This window comes from Papaver somniferum, unplaced genomic scaffold (assembly GCF_003573695.1).
Source record: "Papaver somniferum cultivar HN1 unplaced genomic scaffold, ASM357369v1 unplaced-scaffold_137, whole genome shotgun sequence".
NCBI classification, from domain to species: Eukaryota; Viridiplantae; Streptophyta; class Magnoliopsida; order Ranunculales; family Papaveraceae; genus Papaver; species Papaver somniferum.
The window spans coordinates 11,051,439-11,077,180 of NW_020622934.1; the positions used below are offsets into that span (position 1 = coordinate 11,051,439).

The following is a 25,742-nucleotide window of genomic DNA, read 5'->3' on the forward strand; positions in this document are numbered from 1 at the left end:
AGGCCAAAAATATCGTTCTTTAACCAAAGCAATAGTTTTATCACGACCGAAATGTCCACCAAGTCTACTGCCATGTAATTCCTGAATTAAGTGAAGACGTAAAGAACATTGTGGTACACATAATTTATTCCCTTTAAAAAGAAACCCATCCTGGATGAGGTAATCATTAACATTGCCCGTTGAAGAACCACACTTTTTCCAAAGTAACTGAAAATCTTAATCATCACTATCCAGATTTTTTAAGAAATCAAAGGCCAAACTCTCATGTTTAAGAGTAATGATAAGATGAGCTTGTCTACTCAAAGTATCGGCAACTTGATTGAGTTTTCCACTCTTATGTCGAATAGAGATAGTAGATAATCACCTACCTTGCATTATGTTAACCTTAGCTGAAGTTTTCAAAAACTTAAGAGCATGATTATAAGTGTTTATTAAGAACTCGTTGTCAATAAGATAAGGGTGCCATTGTTTCAACGCTTGAACGAGTGCTATCAACTCTAGTTCATATGTAGACCGCTTCTTTCTGGTAGCTGAATTTTTCTCACTATAAAAAGCAAGTGGATGATATTATTGAGATAATATAGCTCTTATGCCTACAATAGAAGCATCACAATGAATTTTAAATGGTTTTTCTCGACTAAATTGGAAGATACATAATTCTCCGTTCTTCCACTGTCAATGATCATGCTACAATATTTTCCTTCAATAACACACTGAGACCTGAAAATACCATGTCTATGTGAAAGACATGGTTCAGTAATGACGTATTACACCAAGTAAATCTGCATCATAAGACTCATGCGCATATTCGTAATTTTGATCATCATTCTCCAACACGTCTTCCTCTTGTGTTTTCTCTTGAGTTTTATTAATATATGCAAGGAATTTACGGCAATCACTGGAAGTATGAACAGTTTGATTGCACTTATTGCACTTTTCTCCTCTAAACTTGGAATAAGGATTAAGAGGTTTGGGTAAGGGAGGAAACAATTATTGATACTTATTACCTCGAGTGTTTGTAGTAATATCTATACGTTTGGTAGCTTGAGATGGTTCTGCAGGTGTTATATCAATCAATGGTGAATTTTTCGTAGGAAGTGGTGTTCGGTTATATGAAAAGTTGGTTGCTGGTGGTTGTTGAATGGATCGACTATAAATCCCTTCTTAAGCATAATAGAACCATCTTGGTTACCAGAATAAGAGTTATATGGTTTTGTAGCTCTATTATAGTTTTGATAACGATTCTGTCGTGGTTGTGCATGGCTGGAAGTATTAAGCACGCGTATCTCAATCTTAATAGCTTGTTGAATAGCCTCAACCATCGTACGTGTACACGGATCAAGTCATTCCTTGTTGGATAAGCTGATTTAAACCTTCTATGAAACGTGCAACTAACTGTTCCTCAAACTCATTCAATTGATTACGTGCAATAAGACTGTAAAATTCAGCAACATATTCTTCAACAAATCTAACTCCTTGTCAACAATTTTAAAGTTTGCTAAACAATTGTTGTATGAAATATCGAGGTAAAAATTTATCTCTAATCAAATTTCTCATTCTTTCCCAGGTACGTATAGGTGGCTTGCCATATTTGATTCGATCTTCACAGAGTTTATCCCACCAAGCTGATCCTCCTCCTTTGCATTTGTATGCAACAAGTTTCACCTTACGGTCAGGTACCTCAACGAATTTGAAAAACGCTTCTACTTCATAGAACCAATCAATCAATTCCTCAATCTGTAAACCTCCATGGGAATTATGTGTGTCAGCTTTCAACTTATATTCTGGTAGAGTTTCATAAGGACTCCAACCAGACTTCAATCTTCTATCCTCAGTCCATCTCTTCTCTTGTTCTTCTTCCAACTTATCATCTTCATCACTGTCGAGATTGAGAATTATAAGTTTCTTCCTTGGATTATCTAGAAAACTTTCTGACTGTTTCTTTTGTTTTAGCTCACATAGAATCTCTTCAGGAATTTCAGTATTGTGAAAAAAATATGATTCTTAACGTTCTTTGTTTCATCTTCTTTATTTTCTTCAAATCCAAGAAAGTTTTCATCTGTCATACTTACATGATTTTCTAACTTGATCGAAGTATCATTCTTTGCAAGTTTCTTTTCGAAAGACTCAAGAGCTTTAATTTTATTTCTATTGCCTTCTCTAAACAAGAATACTTAGCCTTTATATAGGCTTACATGAACCGACTAAATAAAAGAAAAGCAAATTTATCTAAACTAAGAAAGCTAAGTCTTGTAAAAGAAGAACTACTCGATTAAGAGTGTGATAAAGTAAGGAAACCAAAATAGGCAGAGAAATATGAAGGATGTACTACATCAAAAACTTAAAGACTGCTAATAGGGGGTACCATTTTACTTGGGGGTGTACCAATATGCATATATGACAAAAAAACATTTGCCTTTAGGTTGGTACACCCCAAGCAAAATGGCACCGCCATTAGCAGCCTTGAAAAACCATCCCATCTTTTCTCTTTTCTCGATGTTGTTTTTATTTTTCATAGACTATTATTTATAATTAAATATGAACTTGGCCATGGAATCAGGGATGGAGGCTAATTTAACATTTTTCTTACACCTTTATTATTTGTTTGAATTTTGACTATAACTTTTTTCCACCATAATTTTCGATTAATTATTTATTTCAGAAAGAATTGTAAGATCGTTTCGCATAACAATGGTCAAAGGCAAAATTTGAAAAATATTGAAACAATCAAAAGATCAAAAACTTCGAAATTAATAGTATATGCTTTTCACTGAAATTGAGATCAATGATTACTATTTATGATGATTGATAAGCGAGAAAACGTTGATCAGAGAAAATAAACATTACTTAAATCAGAAAGGGAGTTAACCATACTAATATTGCCTTGATTCCTAAAGTTCCTCTTGTTGAACTTGTTTCTCAATATAGACCTATAGGTCTTTGTAATTTCATCTACAAAATCCTTTCTAAAACTCTGGCTAATAGACTGAAACCTTTCATGAACAATATTATATCCCAAAATCAAAGTGCTTTCATTCCTAAGAGGAGTATTTCTGATAATATTCTCCTGGCAAATGAAGCTATATATGTTGTCAATCATAATGACAAAGTTGAGGTATTGCTGCCATTAAACTTGACATGTCTAAGGCTTATGATAAATTAGAATGGTCTTTTCTTGAGAGTGTTTTGAGAAAAATGGGTCTCTCTACACACTGAATTAAACTTATTAATCAGTGTGTGTCTACTGTTTCTTATTCAGTCCTCCTCAATGGTAGTCCTACTGGTTTCTTCCAACCTGAAAGAGGCTTGATACAGGGGGACCCTGTATCCCTATCTCTACATTATTTGCTCTGAAGCTCTATCTTCTTACATTGATAACCTTCAGAATAAGGGTATTCTAGAAGGCATCAAAGTTTGTAAAGATGCTCCAGTCATGACACATCTGCTATTTACTGATGATTCTCTTTTGTTTTCCAAAGATACTACTCAAAATTTTCAAGTTATAAAAAACTATCTTCAAAAATACTGTTTGGCTTCTGGTCAAGAAATAAATTTTGAAAAATCAGGTATTTTATACAGTAGGAAGACACCTGAACATAGAAAGGCTACTTTGGTCAATATTCTTGACATTCATAACAAAGATTTAGGAGAAAAATATCTTGGCACTCCAACCGTGTTTCAAGCTTCTAAAATCCAAACCCATATGGGTATTCTCAAAGTTGTTGATGCCAGAATTTCTATCTGGTTGCATAAGCTTCTATCTCAAGCTGCTAGAACTACTTTGATTAAACATATTGGCCAAGCTATCCCCCTCTTTCAAATGTGGGATTTTCTTATACCTAAACATCTTTGTAAGCAAATGGATGCTCACCTTTGCAAGTTTTGGTGGGGGGGGGGAACTTTAGACCCCAAGGATAGGAAGTTACACCTCTTGGGTTGCGACATTCTATGCTCCCCAAAGGCTGAAGGTGGATTAGGTTTTAGAAAGGATGAGTTGAATAACCTGGCTATGTTGGCTAGGAATGCCTAGAGGATTTTAGAACATCCTGATTGCCTTCTAGCTACTGTCTTAAAGCTAAATACTTTCCAAAAACTGATTTTCTGAATGCTAAGTGCTCTGCCAAGTGCTCCTAGACTTGGAAGTGTTTATATGCTATTAAAGAGCTCATCAAGCCTTTCATATCTTGGATTGTGGGGTTGGTCAATTTATTGACCCCTGGTGTGATAAATGGATACCCACTTTGGGTTCTGCCACACCCAATCCCTTAGTCCCACCTGATCATAGTATTAAAATCTCCTATTTCATTGACACTCATACTAGGAGTTGGAATTTGTCTAGACTTAACACCCACTTTGATAATGCTTCTGTTCAGAAGATTGTCACTATTCCCTTAAGCCAGCCATGCACTCCTGATAGGAGGGCTTGAGATCTTTCAAAGAATGACAAATTTTCTTCTAAAATATGCCTACATGGGACTCATTGGGTTTAGGCATTCCCCTTGTAAGAATCTTTGGAAGTGTATTTGGAAAGTTAGAGTACCCTACAGAATTCAGGTCTTTGTTTGTAGAACAACAAATAATGCTTTGCCTTCAAGGACTGTTTTGCACACTAAAATACATGTGCACACTGTTGACTGTGCTAGATGTCAAGATCCTCATGAAACTATTATGCATGCTCTGGTCCTCTTCCCCTTTGCTAGCAGAGTGTGGTTCATGTCTGATTTTAGTATAAACTCTCAATTCTTTCAAAACAAATCTTTTCTTGATTGACTCTCGTTCTGGTTAACTGATCCCTTATCTAAGCTTCCTGATGAAGCTCAATGTCTTTTTGTAACCATCCAATGGTCCCTCTGGACTAGTAGGAACAATTTCATTTTTCAAAACCTAAAAGAGTCTCATGTAGAAGTCTTAGATAGAGCTAAAGCAATGCTTCTCACTAGGAAGTCCTGTCCTATACCCTCTACTACCTGTTGTATCATTATTTGTGATAAATGGATGCCCCCCTCCTTAGGATGGATTAAATGTAATACTGATGGTGCCTTTGATCTGGAGCAAATGGTGCAGAATATGTGATGTGGGATTTCTCTTGCAAAGCCTCCTTGACTTTTGAAGTGATGACTGCTGAAGAAGTTGAAGCCAGAGCAATTTGGGCAGTTTTTAAGAAAGCAGTGGAGCAGCAGTTAACCCATATCACAGTTGAAAGTGATGCGAAGACTCTCATTGATCAATTTTATGCTGGCATGTTTGATGGAGATTCGCGAACGGATGCTATTTTTAAGGATATTCAGTTTTTTTCCCCTAAACTAGTAGCTTGTATTTTCAGTTTCCAATCACGCATTTGTAACTCTGTTGCTCATGAGTTAGCTCAATGGGCAAAAACAAACAATGCCTCTATGTACTAGTCTGTTCCTCCTGTTTGGTTACTTCCAGCAGTTGAGGGGAATCGTTAGCCTTTTTAAAGGCCTTAGTCTATACAAAAAAAAAAAAGAATCTGAAAGGAAGTTTAGAAAGAAGAACATCGTAAAGTTTTTTAGACAAAGGGGGAAGGAAACATATATGATTTTTTTTACCTGGTGAATTTTTTTATTTGGTCATATAAAGACGAGTATTAATCACCCACAATATTTGTGTTTGATAAATTTATTGACAATGACCACGTTTAAGTTAAATGCATCATTTTTTTTTTAGGTTCGGGTACATTAATTATATATCCCTAGTTTTTACACCCAATAAATATACTCTTATACGATAATAAAAATATCCCTACCATTTTAAAACCATATCTATTTAAAAATAGATACCTTAATACCCACATACATATGATTTTTTTTTTTTCTAAATACAACAAATTTCTTTCTCTACCACTTTACCGCCGCCACAACAGTAGTTGATCCCCAAATAAAAATTAGAAAGCAAAAATAAAAATAATATGGTGTCAACAACCGAAGTTGATCCATAAAAAGATTCAGAAAAGTAAATAAAATAAAATATATGGGGTCAACAACCAAAGTTGATCTCCAAAACAAAGTATCAACAATTGAAGTTGATCCAGAAAATTAAAAAGTCCAGAAAATGTTCAAATTATGTATGAGTCAACAATCAAAGTTGATCCCAAGATCTGGTGTCAACAACCAAGGTTTACACCAAAATCTAGTGTCAACAACCCAAGTTGATACCAAAATTAAAAATGTAAAAAATATTCAGATTATGTACGGTGTCAACAACCAAAGTTGATTCAAAATATGGTGTCAACAACCAATGTTGACCCCAAAATATGGTGTCAACAACCAAAGTTGACCCAAAAAATTCATGTACTAAAATTAGTGAACTTGACGTGAATCCAACATGCATCTTCTGACATGGAATCAGTTGTGCTTCCATTGCACCACAAGATCATTTCAATTTCACACCATCAAAGAAAAATGAAATTACAATCAATGCATCAAGAGAGTGTCTACATAAAATAATATGGAAGAGAATCCAACCAACATAGTAGCTAGCACCTACACTGTTAGTGCACTTGTATGTTAGAAAGTTGGAAAACTTTTCTGCATATGCCATTACTAAGATCCCCAAGAGAGGCAACCACATGAACTTATACTTTCTCCCAAGAACATTGAAAGTACCCGACATGTTAGATTTCATTACTACTGCTGCAGGAAACAAATCAAGAAAAAAACAAAGATATGACACATGGTACAGGGTGCCTGAATTAAGAAATTCCAAATCAAATTCAACCTGTTGTATAAAAACTTGTTATGTAGTGAGAATTAAGAAGTTTGTAAAATGGAGGCAAGTTTGATATCAACAACAAATAAAAGAGAAACAAAATAAAGAAATATCACTTTCTTAATACAACATACCAACTCAAACAAATTGAAACATGCATATTTTTGTTGCAATTACAGCAGGGTATGCATAACAAGACTAAAACAAAACAACCTTTCATCTTTAAGAAGAAATCACCACTACCACCAATAATCCACAACCAGAACCACCATCCACCGATTTTTCCATCGCCAATTTCATTTGAACCTCACCACCACCAATAACAATTACACAAATTCCCTAACCACCACCACAACACCAATCGGAACCAATTTCATTTTCTTAATCTAAACACAGCCAACATTCCAACCTTTTTATCACAAATTTCATCATTTCAATAAGAATCACCACAATCTCCGTCATTAATTTTATCGTTTTAACCTATTGCCATATACATCACCATTTGTTACAAATACGATATAGCTACCACCAACATGATAATCACAGTAGACAAAAAGCTATCTAATGTAAGCCTACATCCCCCCACCCCCAAAATAAAAAAAAAAACAGAAAATATACCTTTTCGACCGCCGTCGCCACCAGAACAACCAGCATCCTCGTCATCATTACTTCCCTCTTCAATAATTCGAGTGAGTTTAACCCTAAAAATACTAGAAAACAAAACCCAAAAATCAGATCTAGAACTCTTTGAATCTAATATTAAAAGTTCGATCTTTAAAAGGAAGATAAGAAGAAAAAGAAGAAGAAGAAGGTCACATCTGTTGATGATAATTACCGATTGATTCCTGAATCAGTTAGCGACGGCTAAGTTGGTGGTAGTTGCAGAGGGGGTGATTCCGATGGCGATGGAGATGGTTAAAGGAAGAAACGGAAAACAAAGAAAAAATTAGCTTTGAAATTAAAAATGAAATAAGTGATATATCGATTCTCGACTGATGTAAGAGGGTATTTGTGGAATTATCAGTGAATTTTTTTCTAAAACACGGAGGGATATTATTACTGTGGTTAAGGGCAGTCACGAAGGTCCAAGAGAAATAGGGCTATTTATACAATTTCCTTAGTCGGATATGTTTCGGGCCCGCTAAATTAGGACTTAAACCCAACGTTTTCAACGGATTCGATTCCGGATCCAGTGGTACCTAGAAGGAACCGGGCCCATTGAAGCCCTATATGTCGGGCCGTATCTGCATCCGTATTTGTACCATTGCTTCGGCGCATCTCCTCTGTACACTCCGTATTGCTCTTTTAACCACCGCAACCAATACATGTGTAGTACCGATAACATCGATAGACTTCATTCTTAGGGCTTTAGCATATTAGGGTTTTAGGGTTTCTCTAAATAGTCTTGGATGGCTGAATCTAGGGTTTAGGGTTGTTGCAAAACAAAAACCTTATCAATTATTCAATCCTTTTCTCACTACTTCTCCATGAAGTAAATTTCTTTTCTTTTTTCTTTTTGTTCTAAGACCCTGAGTTTCTTCTGGGTTTATCTTGGTTTTACTGAAAGATGGAAGATATAGATGATGATTTTGGTGATCTCTACGCGGATGTTGAAGTTCAAGTAAGTTCAGTAATCAAACAAGTTTCAAATTCTAATAATCATTCTTTGTATATAAAAGAACAAGCTAATAACGATGAGGAAATGGAAGACATGGAAACGGATAAAGATTTAGAGGTTATGGATAATGGAAGCGATGATAGTGAGGATGAATTACATATTCTATTAAACGAAGAGGATTGCAGAAAATACCCTGTGGTGAATGATTCGAATGTAAGGGATTTGGGTATGGGTAGTGACGGGGAAGGGGGAGACGATAATGATAATGAATTGGTAGTTGGTACCGAAAATGATAGAAGGGTTGCTGAAAAGTTTGATGGAGGAGCAGAACAGAATTTTGCTGGTCAGAGTGTTGCTGAAAGAGGAAATGGAATCAAGAGTAGTTATGCCGGGACTCAGTATTCACCGTATAAGGTATGAAAACATGCTTATTCTTGTTAACATACAAATTTTGGTGCTGCGTAAAAGGATTGAGAGGGCAATGGCCCCATTGACTGATGCTGGTTTAGCCACTGGTTGTGATGTACATATTATAGACTTGGGAAAATCCCCCCTGGCTTATGGTGGCTCCGCCGCTAGGCAATGTAGTTTATGTAATTTGCAAAGTAAGAAATTCGATTTGTAAGTCATATGGGTGTGTTATAGCTACTTAAGACTGATTGTTGTTTTTCTGAGTTCTCTCTTAATTTGCATCGAAGCAACTAATAAAAACTGAGTCTTTTTGAAAGTTGATAGAGTTACAAAGTGTGTATGCAATATTGAATGTCACACCACGTGAAAGTAAATTGTTTATTTTGTCAATTGTGATCCATAATAAGTGATGAAAAGAATTACATTATGTATTTGATGTAATGAAGTGTTTTGGGAGAGGAAGTTTTTCTATGTTTTATGTTTTTGTTTATTTGGTAACTGAAACTGATATTGAAGGTGCTCCTTATAGTATATTAGGCCCAACGGGACATTATTTCCAAGTAACAATGTGAAAAGCAGTGGAGCTGGGACTGCAGTTTCTTTCTCTTCAGCACCAGGGTCGAGTATGGCACTACCAATAGTTTCCCAGGGATGTGATTTCTCTCTTCCCCGATATATGTGAGTTTACTTCTATGTGTTGGCATATGGTCAATGCGAAGAAATCGTCTTCTTTTATTATTTATTTATTTCCTCCTTGACATTGGAACTATAACATAAATGGTCATAATGTTGGAGGCATGTTTGATGTTTGCGCAGGACTATATTTGATGTAAATGTTGAAACGTTTGAAAGGAAACCGTGGAGGTACCCTGGAGTAGATATAACCAATTTCTTTAACTTCGGTTTGGATGAGGAAAGTTGGAAAGACTACTGCAACCAACTGGTATTTGAACTATATGTGCTTTTTATCTGTCAGTTTTTTCGTTGTCTAGGTGCCAAATGGTGGATCCTAGAGTAGCACACGGTTCAGAATTCAGTTCCTAATTAGATGAATCCACCAGATTGGACATCCCTTATAGATGAATCAACTAAATTGGACATCACGTTCCGGACTGATGTACCTGCAGAAATACATACCATGCATTTAGCTAGCAGTATGCGATGGTAGAGTAATCTTAGGGTATACCAGTGGGTGTCCCCGGTGTATTCATCAAATAATCTATGGAAAATATTAACTATGTTGTTTACTTTTGTCCCAGGAACATTTCCGTCAGCAAGCTACCAAAGTTCCTGTACGTGGGCATAACCAGGTAGGTTTAGTTACAGTAATGCGAGAATTGGCTTTTGTGCAGCATCCAGTTGTACAAGTTCCAGTGTCTGTCACCCTTGGGTTCTAACATGTTTTGTTGTTTTTACAGTCACATGGCAATGAATATGTCCATGAATCAAAAGCTGTTGTTGGGGACGTCAACTCACGAAATGCTAATGGGGGTGTTAGACAGCTGGACGCAGTGCGTAATAATTTCCTATAAGCCTTCTTGTCTTTTTTAAAAATGAACCAGTAATCCCTTGATTGCATTCTGATATCACTTTATTTGGTATACTATCTAGCCAAAAGGCAGAGCAATTCAAGTTGAAGGTGGCATCGGTGAACGTCAACCAACCATGGACATAATGCGATCGCAGGACCGAGATTCTGGTGTTGTAATACAGGTACGTAAACATTATAAGTTGTCTGACGAGTTTTCTCGGCAGTTGCCCATGCCAGCATTACTAACTGAATGATGGTCCAGATCCCTATGCAGGATTCGAATGAGTTATCCCCAAGTTCATTCAAGGAAGAAGCAAATAATTCTATGGAGGACGGATCTGATAATGGAGGTTCTGGTTTGGATGATTGCAGAGATGGGCACCTGGCAGAAGTTACGGAGGCATATGGGAGAAGTTGTGATGTTGAAAATGCTGGATCTATGAGAAGGTTAGCAATGTTGCCTTTGGTTTCTGGGATTGCGAATCTGTAGGTTGTCTTGTGCATTATTCTGACAATAATTATATGTTGTACTGATCTGATTAGGCTCTCTGTGCGTCCACTGTGTTCTGACCATGATGGTCAGCGAAATGAGATCCTTGATGCTGATGGGTGTCATCTCTCAAGGGTGAGAGGATGTGTTTCTGAGGAAGTGACTGAAGCTAAGAAAAATACCAAGGAGGCCAGGGAAGGGGTTAGCAAGGATCCTATTAAAACAGAAGCATGTGTATTGGAAGCTGAACCATCACTTAATGATCATATCCTATGCTCATTGGACTTTGATAGCCAATCAGAGGCATCTGAAGATGGAGATGACATCGAGATGGAAGATACTAAAAATCTTGCAAAATTGCGTTCTTTGAATTCAGTCACAAGGTTGTCTGGGTCAGTAGTGCCTGATTTTGATCAACAAAAGGAGTCCAGAAGTAACGAAAGTAAACCAAGAAACAAGTATCTTCGTCCTCAAAAGGATCCAAAAAACAAGTATCTTGTGCAAGAACAGGATAAGCCTCCAAGTAGGATGAAACTACATAGTGTGGCTGAATTGAAATATGATTCAGATGTAGATGAAGCTTCTCCTCCTTCTGGTAGAAAGGGTTGGTGTGATAGGAATCACTTGACAAAAGTCCATGCAGAGCGAAAGGTGAGGAAGATATGTGATGACTTCAATGTGGAAGATATGTCTTTATACAGAGAAACCGAAATATCAATTGGTTATCGAGGTGGAAGGGTTGCCAACAAGCATGTCAGAAGTTCTTATTCTGGAATAATTGAGAGGAAAGTATACCCACACGCAAGAGATGAATTCGATCCATGTATTAGAAGGCGCTATGACGAAAGGGATAATCTATTAAACAAAAGACATGCAGGTAGAGGAAATGTAGGGGAAAGAGAGCTCTATCTCCGCGAAAAAGGAAACAACAACAGAGGAATTGGTGGTATCAACCATGAGGAGCATATGCAGTCATTACCAGAGCGTTCCTCTCCATACAGAGGTAAGGAAAGAAGAGATCACTGGCAGATCACGGAAAGGGGTGGGGAGAATAGGTTCAGAAAGGAAATGGAAATTGATGATTTCGCATTTGAATATAGGTACGAAGAAGAAATCTATCAAGAAGATTATATCAAACATGCATCATATGAAGATAGAGAAAGAGACTATATTCACGGAAAGTACGACAGAGATGGACCCTACATTGCAAGGGAAATAGAGAGATGCCGCCAGAGGGAGAGATATAGTGACGGTGCATGTTTTGATTTGATGAAGTCACGGGACTATAGAGGAGGCGTTGATGAGCACTGGAGATATTCAGATCACGAGTCTTCTCCCCCATATTCTCGTAGAAAATCTCGCATTTTAAAGGATAGAAGTTATCATGAAGCTACATCACCAGAAAATGATCTGTCCGACTCAAGGAGATCAGATGGAAGATGTGTAGATAATTGGAGACACACACACGATGAGAAACATAGAGACAGTGGTTGGTTTGGTCCGAACCTGAACGAATACAAACATACTGATAGAGCAATGTATTCTGATGATCCTGTTCATAGTGACAGAAGAAGACACATATGGAAATATAATTCAGCCATGGAAAACTCAACTTCTAGAGAACAAAGCCGAGGCAGATTTCATGACGAAGAAGCATCCTTTTATACAGAAATGAGCTTGAGGGATGAGTATATTCATGTTAATCATGACTTCTCCCGCGGTGAGATGCTTGATGATCAGGATCGGTATGAGAGGGATAGAAGAATATTCAGAAGGGAAGAAAGTAGAGATTTTGGAATTAGTGATGAAGCAGTGCTGAGGTACAGAAACTCAGTTGACTTGCGCGAAGAAAGTAGAGATCTTGGAATTTATGATGAACAAGCAGTGCTGCGGTATAGAGACTTCTCTCGTGATGAGATGCTTAATGATCAGGATCGATATGAAAGGGATAGAAGAATAGTCATAAGGGAAGAAAGTAGAGATTTTGGAGATACTGATGAAGCAGTGCTGAGGTACAGAGACTCAGTTGACTTGCATATAGTTGGTTGGAAAGGAAAGGTAAACTTGGGGAAACTGAGGTTTATACCTTGTATTGCTGTACTCTCATATATGAATGCCCCTTTCAACTCGTTGAATGGGTTTTCTTTTCACTTCTTTATTGAAGCAATTGCTATGCATATCTTAGTGAATGTCTCTATATTATATAAAAGTAGATATAGATGTATATATGTCTTTTCCTTATCGAAGTTCTTAGGCAACATGTGATGTGTCTGCTCATTTCAAGAATTTCCCTTACTTTCTGCTGTCTAAGAAATGCAGGCTTTAGAACGAAAGACAAGTGAAGCTCAGTATCTGTTGTAAGTAAATGAAAATGCCATGCACATCATCTAAAGTTTTAGTTGCTTAGTTCAAATTAGTTCTCATATGTCCGGGAAATGGCTACAGTCTCCTCATCACTTCTAGGTGCAGCATTACCCTGCAGGAGCTTTTTACGTTTATAGAGGCAAACCATTTGTTACCACATATACTAATTGCTGTCGCTTCGACATTTTCTGGTTCTCTAAGTCCATTACATGCTTCTGATGCAGTCCTTCGTGAAAAAAATCATAATCAACACTTGATGAATAATGCTCGTTTGTCTTCAAACTCGACTCGATTAGGTCTTGGAATGTTTGCATACTCAATTTTTTGTGTACCGTAGAGCTTGTCCTTATTTTAGTCTTCACAAATCGTTGTTCCTCTTGTACAGCTTAATTTAGTTTTATCTTCATTTTTGTCCCAAAAATCATTTCGTTATTGCTGCTGAGAATAGGGCAAGAAGAGATGATTATGGGAGATGCTCTTGTGTAGCAACTATTAAGAGTTATGTTGTGTGTGGACTGTGGAACCACCTTTCGAAGTATATTAGTATACTGTTGCTTCTCTTCACATTTAATATTTTTTCTATATTGCACCTAATTTAATATTTAATATTTAATAGTTAGTACCTGTAGTTTTATAGATTCAGCTTGACTCATGTTAATATCAGTTCAGTTTTATTTTTCAAGAGGGCGTACTCTACACCATTCCTGTCTTGTTTTCTGCAGTATTGTTAAGTTCCAACTTTTTTACTTCATCATGAATGATCAGGTAGTGTGCGGGGTCAACCTCTTTAACAGTTCATATCCTGCATGGGTGTCAACAGTTCCCACCGGTTGTGCTTTTGGGATGCTTCCTTTTTCTCTTCTCTATTTTCTTATAATCTTACTAACGATGACTTTTCTTATAGATAGTACATTCAGGAACCTTTACCTTTTCTTATAATATCAGTTCAGTTTTATACATCTACGTAGTAGGTGGTGTTGCATATGTTGTTTATTGCCGACAAGTTTAATGATTTATTTTTTATCTTTTTTGATAATCTGCCACAGAAAGTATTGATACTGTTTGACTATGTTACTCCATCCTGAAGAGCTCTTGCCTCTGCTCTGAGAAAATTTATTTAGTGTTTAATTTCAGTTGATGTCAAAAATCATGCGGTAGTAATGGCCATATCTTGCATTTAGTAGTGAGGCTTCTCTTCATATTCTTCTCTTGTTTAGTTATCAATCAGTTATATATTTTTACTTGCTGACTCTGTTCTGTTATTTTAATAAATAGTTTTGTTAGGTTGATTGAATGACGATCTTCATTTTCTTAATGGCAATGTCAACTTTCTGCAGTTATCTGGAAGGAACACCAAACCTATGGCTCCCTGGATCAATAGCATCAGGAAAGACATCATTGACCATGAAATTGACAAGGAGCAGAGAAAGTACAGAAATCCCAACAGGCAACACCAAGGAAAATTTGTTTCGCGGCACTTCCAAAAAGCCGAAATTAATTATCCCGGTCAATTAAATACAATGACAGAAAGATTGGGCCAATCTCATTTAGAGCACCATGCGAGTAAAGGTAATGAGAAGTTGATAGAGAGCCGTCCAGTTAATCACCGCCGCGATGCTTTTTCGGTGCTTGCGGAAGGACGGCGGGTAGAAGATGGACATTCAGAAATTCCGAAGGAGAGAGTGTCAACTGGTGATGCAAAGAAGAAAATGTTGGATTCGGAGGATTCCACGAAATATGATAACCAGCGCATTCTTCAGATACTAGCAAAGATGGAAAAGCGGAGGGAGCGTTTCAAGGAGTTGAGCACTGCGAAAAAGGAGCTTGACATAAATTCAGTGCCTCAATCTGATGTTAAGTTGGTTGAAGCAGGAACGGAAGTTAAGCAGGAGAGGCCAGCGCGGAAGAGGCGTTGGGGTGGTAACTAAGCCTTCTACTTTGATAACTCTCGGGTATTGAGATCTGTCAGAACCTGCTCTTATGTTTTGTTCCATCGGAACTCATTTAGTGCAGTCCATAAATTACCATTTAGTAGGATCATATAGTCTAGGCAGAAATTCAAATCAGAAAGAATCCATTTAGTTTCAAGAGTCCATAAATTACCGTCATATAATAAAGTAGAATGTTCTGTGGATTTAGAAAATTTTGCACTTCTCAAGTTTTCTTACATCCTGTCAAACAAGTTTTCTTATAACACTTGAATAATGTTCATATGTCAAGAGTTCCATATACCATGTATATTCTTGGTTCTACTATTAGTTTCAATTCTTGGTGAATATACTCACAGGTAATGGGGTTTTTATTTGCATTGATCCCTCAAGGTCTTTTGTGAAGCTGTTACCAGTATATGTTGAAACTAAATCAGGTTTAAAATTGTGGTCACTTGGCAGCTATTTTCAGCTGTCTGACATGGGCTTCTGTAATGTACAGAGTCTACTCTGTAATGGCAGTTATGGAATTTCTTACATTTTCAAGGTTTATCATTTTTGGGTGACCCATTCTGTCAGCTTTTGAGATTCTTTTCACATTCCCACCAATCACAAACATTCACGTGTCAAAAAGGTATCCTCTTAGGATTTGAGGTCAAGAGGGTCAAGCATACTTACAGTAAGAACCTACGTGGTTCTCCCTTAACCAATGACAATCTAATGTCCAATTACATTATTACCCTTCTAGTTTTATCCGTTAATAGAACACATTTTTGAAACAGAATGAAAATTGTAAAGCGAGAAAAAGAGAAAAAATGCAGCTCTACTCTTCATCTCCAAACCCAAAATTCACACTACTTCCCTTATCAAACTCTTGCAACACCAATTCTAATCCATCAAAGTTTCAATATGTATCAATTCCATACCCAAAAATCCTTAATTCCTCATCTTCACATGTCAAACTCCCACCTTGTTTCTCTAAAGAACCATCACTTGATGAGAAACTACTTTGTAATGATTCCGACGACGAGTACGAAGAGTCTAAAGAAGATGACACAATTAAGAAAGAACTACTTACAGTTCGTAAACCAGTAATGGAGTTTCCAGTGGAGGAGGAAGAAGAAGAAGCTGACAATGATGATTCTTCAGTGAGTAAGAAGACCAACGAAGATGAAATTGAAGTGAAAGAAGAAGTAGAAGAAGATAAGTTTGCTGTATCGTCTACTTCTTCGGTTACAATCGATGCAGGTCTTTCGGATTTCGCCAAGAAAATGCCGATATTTGAACCAGAGACTAGAGTACAATTGACTTCAGAAAAGAAGCCACTTGGGATAAATTTGGAATTAGCATTATATAGAGCCAAGGTATTAGCGAGAAATTTTAAGTTCCAAGAAGCAACAGAAATTCTTCAGAAGGTGTGCATTTTATAATATGATTTTAGAATCTTGCTTTCTTTGTGTGTAGCGTGTTTATGTGGCTTGTGTGTTAAATTTTGTAATGTTTTTTAGTGTATATCATTTTGGCCGGAGGATGGGCGGATTTATGTTGCTCTTGGTAAGGTTTTAAGTAAGCAATCGAAAACTGATGAAGCGAGGATAACATATGAGAAAGGTTGCCAAGCTACACAAGGGGAGAATCCGTACATATGGCAGGTGGTTCTAACTAGATTATGCGCTTTTGCTTTCAAATTTTCGTTTAGTTTCTTCCGTTCATTATTGGGTACCACACTACAACCATAGAAAACCTAGCTATTGGATTGAAGATTGGTGAAAATAAGAGTAGTGTCTAAACAATTAGAATATTCATTGATTTTGGCTGAGGAGTATGTGTGGATCATGATTGCAATTGTTATAAACCTGACTTCATGCTTTTTCAGTGAGTTGTTTTAGGTAGACAGTATGAGATTAGAAGCACTTCTTTGCCTATCATAGTAAATTATTTCCCTTCTCAATTTTGGACATATAAGCTTTTTGTGCTGATATCTATTTCAAAATGCAGTGCTGGGCTGTATTGGAAAGTAAGATGGGAAATGTAAGGAAAGCAAGAGAGCTATTCGATGCTGCTACAGTTGCCGATAAGAAGCACGTTGCAGCTTGGCATGGATGGGCAGTTTTGGAGCTCAAACAAGGAAATATCAATAAGGCTAGAAACCTTCTTGGTAAAGGTATAAAATATTGTGGCGGAAATGAATACATATATCAGACACTCGCTTTGCTTGAAGCTAAAGCAAATCGTATCGAGCAGGCTCGCTACTTATTCAAACAGGCTACTAACTGCAACCCGAAGAGCTGTGCTAGTTGGCTCGTAAGTTTTATGATTCATTTTAGTTAACTTTCTCACTTTATGGCCTCCATTCCGTTTCAAAAATATGTTTGTTGATGAAGGCTTTTCTGGTGAATTTGTGATTCGTCTTAATCAGGCGTGGGCACAATTGGAGATGCAACGGGAGAACAACCGCACTGCAAGACAGCTATTTGAGGTTTCATTTCCCCTTTAATTCTCTCATTATAATAAATTGAAGATTCCCCCGCAGACTTATGAAGAACAACGCAAGGATTAAAATTGAGAAAGGTGGAAAATGCACTATCGTGAGTTTGTAGTAACACATACTGCATTATTCTTCGTATATTTGTGCAGAAAGCAGTACAGGCTAGTCCAAAGAACAGGTTTGCATGGCATGTTTGGGGAATTTTCGAGGCCAATCTGGGTGATATTGAGATCGGAAGAAAACTTCTAAAGATCGGCCATGCGCTTAATCCAAGAGATCCTGTTCTCCTTCAGTCTCTCGCCTTATTGGAATACAAATACTCAACTGCTAATCTTGCTCGAGTACTATTCAGGAGAGCATCCGAACTGGACCCACGGCATCAACCAGTGTGGATTGTAAGATATTTTCCATCAAGATAGATACATACATACACAGTATTAGTATAGTTCATTGTGTTTAGAGTGAACGAATGCACCATGATCTACCTCTAATCCGGACAACAGTTAATGTCAATACTGATGTTATCCATTCAGGATGCCAATTACCGTATGCTATATTAGCCTGATTTATAAATGTTTCTCAGCAGCATTCAATCCACCATATACTGATTTCAACATTGAATTGATTCAGGCCTGGGGATGGATGGAATGGAAAGAAGGGAACATTTCAAAAGCTAGGGAACTTTACCAAAGAGCATTGTCAATTGACTCAACAACTGAAAGTGCTGCTCGATGTCTTCAGGTATGGACCATTTCCTTTGAGGGTCATGTAGTTATAGAATATGGCTTTGCTTTCATCTTCAATTTTTATAAGCTTACTTCTACTGACATTCTCGTGCATTTTGCCATTGTTACATTATAGGCTTGGGGTGTATTAGAACAAAGGATTGGTAATATGTCTGCCGCTAGGAGATTATTCAGGTCCTCGCTGAACATAAACTCTCAGAGCTATGTGACATGGATGACATGGGGAGCACTGGAAGAGGATCAGGGTAATTTTATACGTGCTGAGGAAATTCGAGACCTCTATTTTCAGCAGGTAAGCAAATGAACTGAGTCTTAATTGCATACAACCTCTAGTTCTTGTTCTTGTTTTTGAATCTTAATATTCAATAAATTTTACAGCGAACCGAAGTCGTTGACGATGCTTCGTGGGTTATGGGATTCATGGACATCATTGATCCGACACTCGACAGGATAAAGAGATTCTTGAACTTAGAAAACTCACAAATCCAAGAAATGGATTCTGTGAGAAACATTGTTCGAACGAATAGGAGCAGCATTGACGATGAAGATTTTGTTGATACTTCTTCCTCAAGTAGTCTTCCTGACCTCAAGAATGAAGAAGAAAGATCTGATGCCAGTACTCCAAGTAGTTTTGATTTGGATGGTTTTATCAAAAGAAAGTTATCTCTGGATGTGTCAAGATTGGATTTTCAGATAGAAGCTAGCAGGACAACGAATCCAACAAAAGTTAACTATTCGAGAAACGTGTGGAGACCTGAAAAAAAAACATTGTTACGTTAACCTTAATCTTGATAAGCTCCAATACGAGATTGTTACAATGTTCATTCGTCATCCGCATACTGTATGGTGAAGGCCTATTTGGATCGTTACATTGTCATTTATGTACTCAAAAACACTATTATATAACATCAACATGTAAATAATTTCAGACGGTATTCCTTTCTTGAGCTTTTCGTATTGGGAGTCGCTGAGTAAATGATACAGTATCAATTACAGTAGCCATAGCTCAAAATCAAACTACACTAAATACAGTTTTCATTAGGGTTAGACACCATTGAATTTGAGGTTCTACTTTACTCTGTCTCTTCTCTTTTTTTTTTTGGTTAACACTCTTTCTTTTCTCTACCAAGAAGGTTGAATTCCCAATCACAATGGACACGTCACAATACAGCTATTCCTAACATCATCAGGCAGAAAAGTTAAGCAGAAAATGATGTGATGTACTTCACTATAGGCGTGTTCGCTGAATATCTGATCTTAGACCTTGTTTGTTTGCAGCTGACTCGGTGTCTGGATCTGAGTCAACCCCTGACTCGCACCGAGTCAGCACTTAGACTGTTTGGTTTGCATTTTTTATAACATCTGACTCGGCATCTGAGTCGTGCCTAACCCCTGACTCGGTCCCTGTAGAGTCAGGCATGGAAATGCTCCTGAGTCGGTGCCTATTACCCCTGAGTCATAGAAATTGACAAAAATGCCCTCGATATTATATCAAAAAATTACATTTCTTCTTTTCTCATTTTCTTCGTTTGTTCCGTCAAGAGGAGAGATGGGAGATAAGCAACCAAACCCGATTTCCATCATCGCCCTCATCTGATATCTCCTTCGTCTTCAACTGATATTCTCCTTCATCACCTCATCTCATCTTTTGATCTGTTTCATATCATCTAAAAGCTTCCTTTTGAATCATCATCATCTTCAGGTATAATATCCTGGTTAGTGCTACCAAATCATCAGGTATAATTCTTCATCATCATTGTTATTGTAATTGCTAATAATTTTGTTTTTCTTTTTCTGCTATCTCAGATTAGGGTTCTTCGTTTTCATTTTAATTTTTTTTATTAGGGTTTGTTCTGCTATATTGAATTAGGGATTGAGTATGTTAATTGTAGGTTCTTCTGGTGATAGATCTTGGGTTCTATCAATTAATTTTTCTGGCGTTTCTACTGAATCTTGGGTTCTTGTTTACTGATTTCTCTGTGAAGTGATAGATCTTTTCTGGGTTTCTTATGGTTTCTGTAATTACGTAGTTTGAAGGAGCTCAAATGAATCAGGGGATATAAACCTCTAAACAAAACGTCGCACCAAGTGTTCGATAAAATACATGACTGAAAAAAGAAAAAAAAAGGGTAAAAGATCTTATTGCATTGTTTTCACATTTCAGTAATGGAATGAACGATTTATGTTTGGATTTAGATTTAATTTGATCATTTAGACACGGGTCTACAAATGACTAATAAATGAGTGATTTCTTTGGTTTTTTATAATATTCCATAGTTTTATTTGATCATTGTATATAAAAATTCTTCTTTTCTTTTTAACTGTTTTAATTGGTTTGTGTTGGTTTAAAGAGGTTTATGTACTGTGTACTAGAGTATTTATGAACGTATGTGATAGCACCATCTAATGTGCAACGCGGCTTTTGATGCAGAGACCTCGACATTAGTTTGAAAAAATGATGATGTGCTAGCGCCATCTAAGCCTTTTACCTGCTATGTGTTTTCTCTTATTGTACTCTTCTCTTTTTGGAAAACATTTGCTTATACAAATGCTGTTTGGTTGCATTGTAGGGCTAGTTCGCATATAACCTTATACATTATCTCAGTAGGCAGACATTTGTTTCCATCACTGGATCCTAAAGCAGGTATTTTTTTCTCGGCCTTTCTCCCGTTACATATAAAATAACAATGTAGATTTTTTGAAGTCAAGTTAATCTTTCATCCATAATGAGGACAACAATGCTGATTGCAGAAAAAAGAAAGATACTCTGTTTACTTTCTCAGTAGTAAGGGGTCTTCTAGTATTTTCACCTGCGATGCGGATGGGTTTATGTATTTTTCTTTATTAGTTATCGGCTCTGTTTCTAGATTGCATTTTCCACCAGTATTCCATTTCCCTCCTCTGTAAATTAGAGCAAAAAAATATATGTTTTAGATGACATATATCATTCTCACCCCAGGAGAAAGATAAGGTTGTGGTACTTACTCGTAATGACTAAGCGAAAATCCTCTGAAAACAACTTGTGTTTTGGTGGAATCAATGTTGTTGTCAATCCATCTTCTCCAACTCATAAGAGCTCTTCTGTATGCTCTATTTATATCCAGTTTCGGGTATAAGTAATCGCCTTTTTGAAAATAGTTAACTCTGCAATTTGAAATCGATCTAATTAGTACTATAGATATGTGATTGGGATATGTACTTTTTATATGTAGTGGTTGGATGGGAAGGAACTGCCCATGACTCGAGAGTGTTGACCGAAGCAGTGCGTGATCCATCTTTCAAGTTTCCTTTACCTCCACCAGGTAATATCTCTATTTTAAGTCCCATTTTTCTGTTATTGTGTGATGATTTGTTACTTCTGTTAGTAAGGGGTCTTAGAAACTAATACAGGTAATAATTAGAAATTGCAATAGACATGCAACTATAGAAACTATAAAAATAAGGTTGTATTTTTGGTTCAGTAGTAACAAATGCTTACTGCATTTCTTGTTTACTTTGTTTGGTTGCAATTAAATATCCTTGTTTTGTTTGTTGCTTGCTTGCATCTATCACCACCTCTGAAATATCTGACTTGTTTTTTTTTTCTTTATCTCACTCACTAACCTCAGTCGTCCTCTCTACTGCTTTTAGCAGAGCACAGATGTCTGCAAGGAAGCAGGTATGTTTTGTCAGCAGAAGTGCAGCACTCTCTTTTGGGTACTGTTCACTTTATGTCAAACACATGCATGCCCACTTAACCCTATTCTCTCTTTTGTACCATTACCAATCTCTATTGTACTTTTGTAGGCAGTAATTGAATAACTTCAGACTAGTGGCAATTCCCTTTGGTATTTGTTTATGAATTACAGTTACCCTTCCAAATATTTACAGTGTGTTTTCAGTTTACATATTTCATCAGCTGTAGGTTTTTAGGTTGTTCTAGTTTACTTATTTTTAACTGTAGTTGTAGAGTTCTTGCTTCTTGCAGATAACTTGTTCTCTTACTGGTTCAAGTGAAGTCTTTTGAGTATATTGTGTTATAGTTTATCTTAGAGATGGATGAGAAACATGATTATGATAATATTCAACAGCGTACTCTTTACATTGATGATAATATGTTTTCGTTGTACACTTACAGGCAAATACTATCTATGTGATGCTGCGTACTCTCACACGAAGGGGTTTATGTGTCCGTATCGCAACATAAGGTATTGGATTGGTGATTACCGAAGAGTACCTCCAACGGTAAAGGAAGAGAAATTCAATCAAGCCCATGCTCGATTGAGGAATGTGATTGAGAGAACATTCGGGGTATTGAAAGTAAGATTTCCTGTTTTAAGTAAAATGCCTTCTTACTCATTTGAGACACAAAGAGATATCGTCATTGCTTGCATGTCTATACATAACTTTCTACGTCATAATGCATTGGACGATTGCCTATTTAAAGAATATGAGAATGAGACATTTGATATGAATGAGACACAGGTGGAATCGGAAACGGAAGAAAATGGACCTTGTCTGTTTGGAAGACAAGAGCAGATATATATGAACAACTTACGTGATGAGATAGCTAGTCTCCTTTAGATTTGTTGCTTCTTTTATGTTTGTAGGAATGAAATCTTTAGATTTTATTGTTTTGTAATGTTTAATTCCATCAAAAGAAATAAGTTGTTTAGAATGGAATGGAACAATTTGTGATGTTTCATTAGTGATAGATATTATGGTTTGAAATGTGCATAAGGGCAATTTATGTCCAAAAAAATCCAGTCAGTTGAGTCAGGTCTGACTCACAAAACAAACATATTTACTGACTCAGACCTTAGTGAGTCAGATCCAGATGAGTCAGGTGATTTGACTCAGATCCAGACGACTCAGATCCAGATGACTCAGATGACTCAGCTGCAAACAAACAAGGTGTTAGTTTCTGGTGATCAATGAAAAAACAAAAAAAGCATCAGACATTCTATTAATTTAAGAATAAAACACCGAGGACAATTTAGTCACTCCAAGCTAAATTCCAAAACCTCATTTCTTCTCGTCCACGATCACTTGTACTGTATCACCTCACCTCAGAAGCTCAGACACAAGTCCAGAGGTTCAACCTTCCAAACAAAAAAGTAAGGAAAGGGAAAAACCAGAGAAGAAAATGAGAGTGGAACAGCAATTTGTTACCCTGGAAAATTACATCTCCTTACTCCAAAATCAAGATGAACAAGATCAAATCACCATTAAACACTTGAATCAGGTTAGTATTTATCATTTGATTTCTCTCTTATCAAACTCTGTTTTGTTTCTCCCGTTACTAATTTTCGTTCTTGAGTTTTTTTTCTTCAGATTCTTGAGATGCATGGCTATTATAAAATTTATAAACAACAAAAAGTAAACAAATTACTGTATCAAATTTTAAAGATGGGGTTTCAGATTTCATCATCAGGTGTACTAAATACTAGTTTTGTATTTTGTTTTTGTTTTGCAGAGGGTTTTAGTGGATGCTGTAAACAGCATAGAAGTGCTATTGAATCCATTTCGTTCAACAATCAGTGAAAAGATATCACCAGCTTCACTTTCAAAAGAAGAAATTGTGAATGATCTCTCAATTTTAGATTGGAAAGATTGTGCAGTACAACGTATTGAAAGCGTAGTAGTAAATACTACTTTACCTTCGGAGTGTTTGACTAAATCCCCCATTAAAAATCATGGTATGGATAAGAGTTTTACACCAGAGGAAAAGAAAAAGAGAAGTTATACAAAGAAGAAGGATAAGATTCATAAGAAGAAAAAGGGTTTGATGGAATCAGAGTTTCCAGCTGCAGCAACAGAGAAAGAACAGAAGAGAAGATATAGAAAGAAGGAGAAGGGTTCGTTGGAGTCAGGGTTTACAGCGGTTCTAAGAAGACTAGGTACAACTCTAATGAACCACCTATTGATTTCAGTTTTATTCCGCTTCTTGAATTTGTTGTGGCTGATGAAGACGACCAAGATGATGACACCGAATATCAACCAATATCTGACTCCATGTTTCTATGATTTGATATTAGCCGTTGAGTAGTGTTATTGATTTTTTGATACGACCATGGCCGTTGAAAAGATAGAGATTATAATATGTTAGCACTGGGGTTGTTATAGATGCTTCTTTTTGTAATTTGGAAATATAGATGATTATTGTTATGTTGATTTGATCCTGGCCGATAAAGAGTTTATGGTTTAGTTAAGTGTTAGCATGGAGTACTTGATTAATAGTGCTGGACTACGTATGTAAGTTGGAAAAAAGTAGTTGATTTTGAAAGATAGATATTAGTAGTTTTTTTTTTTTTTTTTTATACGATAGTTTCTTCATTTTCATTCATAGCTTCAAATCGATTAAATTATTGTTATCAAAAATTCTTCACAAACCGTGAAGAATGAACCACTGAAAAATCGTCAGACAAAAAACATCCCCTGCACGTCTTCCGAGAGGCGGGGTTAACTGGGACCCGCAAAAAAAAAAATCTGCGTCCGGCGGTTTTTTCGTGGTTCGTTTTTCGCGATTCGTTGAGAACCACGGTATTGTTATGAACATCACACGATTACAAATAATAAAAAAGTACATTCAAATATTCCTTTGAAAAGAGAGTTGAAATATCGAAAAAAAAATTCAAATATATATAGAAATCCGATTAAATCGGAAAGTGGATGGTGATTGGAATAAATTCCCACCATTTGACAAGTATTCTTCTTAAGAAAGAGACCACTCTCAAAACAAAAGATTGTGATGCTCATAATAATCTTGGCAACTTCTAAAACCAACGGAATTCTTAGATTTCTTTTGTTGAAAACTAGATTCCATTTTTGCCAGTGAGATTCGATGAAACTCTTCACCATAACATACACAATATCAATAAGGCCATGAAGACCAAGAAGAAACGTTACAAGAATGTATATGACATCGCTATGAAAACGAAGGAGAAAGACCAAACAACAACAAAAAATTAAAGAAAAGCGATAAAACTAAATCCTAATCCTACTAACCTACTTGAAAGTAAGAAATTGAGAGAAACCTGCTCAGATCCAACTCCAATGGAGCTAGATCTGTGCGGGAAAGGAGATACCGGCTTCGGTTTTCTTTAGGGTTTGAGAAGGAAAAGAGAGAGTAAAGAAAAGTGCATAACAAAATATAAAATGATTAGCAAATTTAAAACTCACCTTTTTAATCATACGATACAGGCACTTTTTATTCGTTCAAATTTTAAGTTCGTCATTTTTCAAATCATGTTTCAAATCATGTTCTTCAATAATTAAAAAATAAAATAACAAATTAATGTTGGTGGTCTCTTTCGAGAGCTTTATAAATTGGGCATCACTGAGTCAAAACACTACACAACCGACTCGCCATTACACTGATAAAATACCTCCAGTACTGATTTTGATTGTTAATTAGTCAACTAATTCAAACTTAAATCAAAATGAGTTTTCTATTTG

General features: G+C 36.5%; 3 protein-coding genes and 1 long non-coding RNA gene across 4 annotated transcripts; 3 read left to right on the top strand and 1 right to left on the bottom strand.

Moving 5' to 3' along the window:
* Positions 1–6,720: 6,720 nt before the first annotated feature.
* On the bottom strand, positions 6,721–7,769 carry LOC113334498. The gene is made up of 3 exons (XR_003352847.1): positions 7,565–7,769; positions 7,348–7,439; positions 6,721–7,209 (listed from the first exon to the last, which is right to left on the bottom strand). It is a non-coding gene; the product is annotated as an uncharacterized LOC113334498 (long non-coding RNA).
* Positions 7,770–8,039: 270 nt separating this feature from the next.
* On the top strand, positions 8,040–15,429 carry LOC113334785 (FIP1[V]-like protein). The gene is made up of 9 exons (XM_026580986.1): positions 8,040–8,761; positions 9,288–9,436; positions 9,575–9,701; positions 10,018–10,068; positions 10,177–10,269; positions 10,370–10,471; positions 10,552–10,736; positions 10,833–12,837; positions 14,481–15,429. Exons 1-9 carry the CDS (start codon positions 8,297–8,299, stop codon positions 15,069–15,071), a joined length of 3,768 nt encoding a protein of 1,255 aa, XP_026436771.1. The 5' UTR covers positions 8,040–8,296; the 3' UTR covers positions 15,072–15,429.
* A 398-nt stretch (positions 15,430–15,827) lies between these two features.
* On the top strand, positions 15,828–19,303 carry LOC113334936 (protein high chlorophyll fluorescent 107-like). Its single transcript, XM_026581158.1, has 8 exons — positions 15,828–16,486; positions 16,580–16,723; positions 17,070–17,375; positions 17,491–17,550; positions 17,709–17,954; positions 18,190–18,300; positions 18,421–18,597; positions 18,684–19,303. The coding sequence occupies exons 1-8, from the start codon at positions 15,887–15,889 to the stop codon at positions 19,083–19,085; spliced, it is 2,046 nt and encodes a 681-aa protein (XP_026436943.1). The 5' UTR covers positions 15,828–15,886; the 3' UTR covers positions 19,086–19,303.
* Positions 19,304–23,362: 4,059 nt separating this feature from the next.
* On the top strand, positions 23,363–24,576 carry LOC113335034. The gene is made up of 2 exons (XM_026581250.1): positions 23,363–23,529; positions 23,761–24,576. Exons 1-2 carry the CDS (start codon positions 23,431–23,433, stop codon positions 24,331–24,333), a joined length of 672 nt encoding a protein of 223 aa, XP_026437035.1. The 5' UTR covers positions 23,363–23,430; the 3' UTR covers positions 24,334–24,576.
* Positions 24,577–25,742: the final 1,166 nt, after the last annotated feature.

Coding starts and splice junctions, on each gene's coding strand:
- LOC113334936 (XM_026581158.1), top strand. CDS start 15,887: ATGCAGCTCTACTCTTCATCTCCAAACCCAAAATTCACACTACTTCCC. Junction 17,955..18,189: donor GGCATCAACCAGTGTGGATT/GTAAGATATTTT, acceptor GAATTGATTCAG/GCCTGGGGATGGATGGAATG. Junction 18,598..18,683: donor GAGACCTCTATTTTCAGCAG/GTAAGCAAATGA, acceptor TAAATTTTACAG/CGAACCGAAGTCGTTGACGA.
- LOC113334785 (XM_026580986.1), top strand. CDS start 8,297: ATGGAAGATATAGATGATGATTTTGGTGATCTCTACGCGGATGTTGAA. Junction 9,437..9,574: donor TTCTCTCTTCCCCGATATAT/GTGAGTTTACTT, acceptor ATGTTTGCGCAG/GACTATATTTGATGTAAATG. Junction 9,702..10,017: donor AAGACTACTGCAACCAACTG/GTATTTGAACTA, acceptor CTTTTGTCCCAG/GAACATTTCCGTCAGCAAGC.
- LOC113335034 (XM_026581250.1), top strand. CDS start 23,431: ATGAGAGTGGAACAGCAATTTGTTACCCTGGAAAATTACATCTCCTTA. Junction 23,530..23,760: donor CCATTAAACACTTGAATCAG/GTTAGTATTTAT, acceptor TTTGTTTTGCAG/AGGGTTTTAGTGGATGCTGT.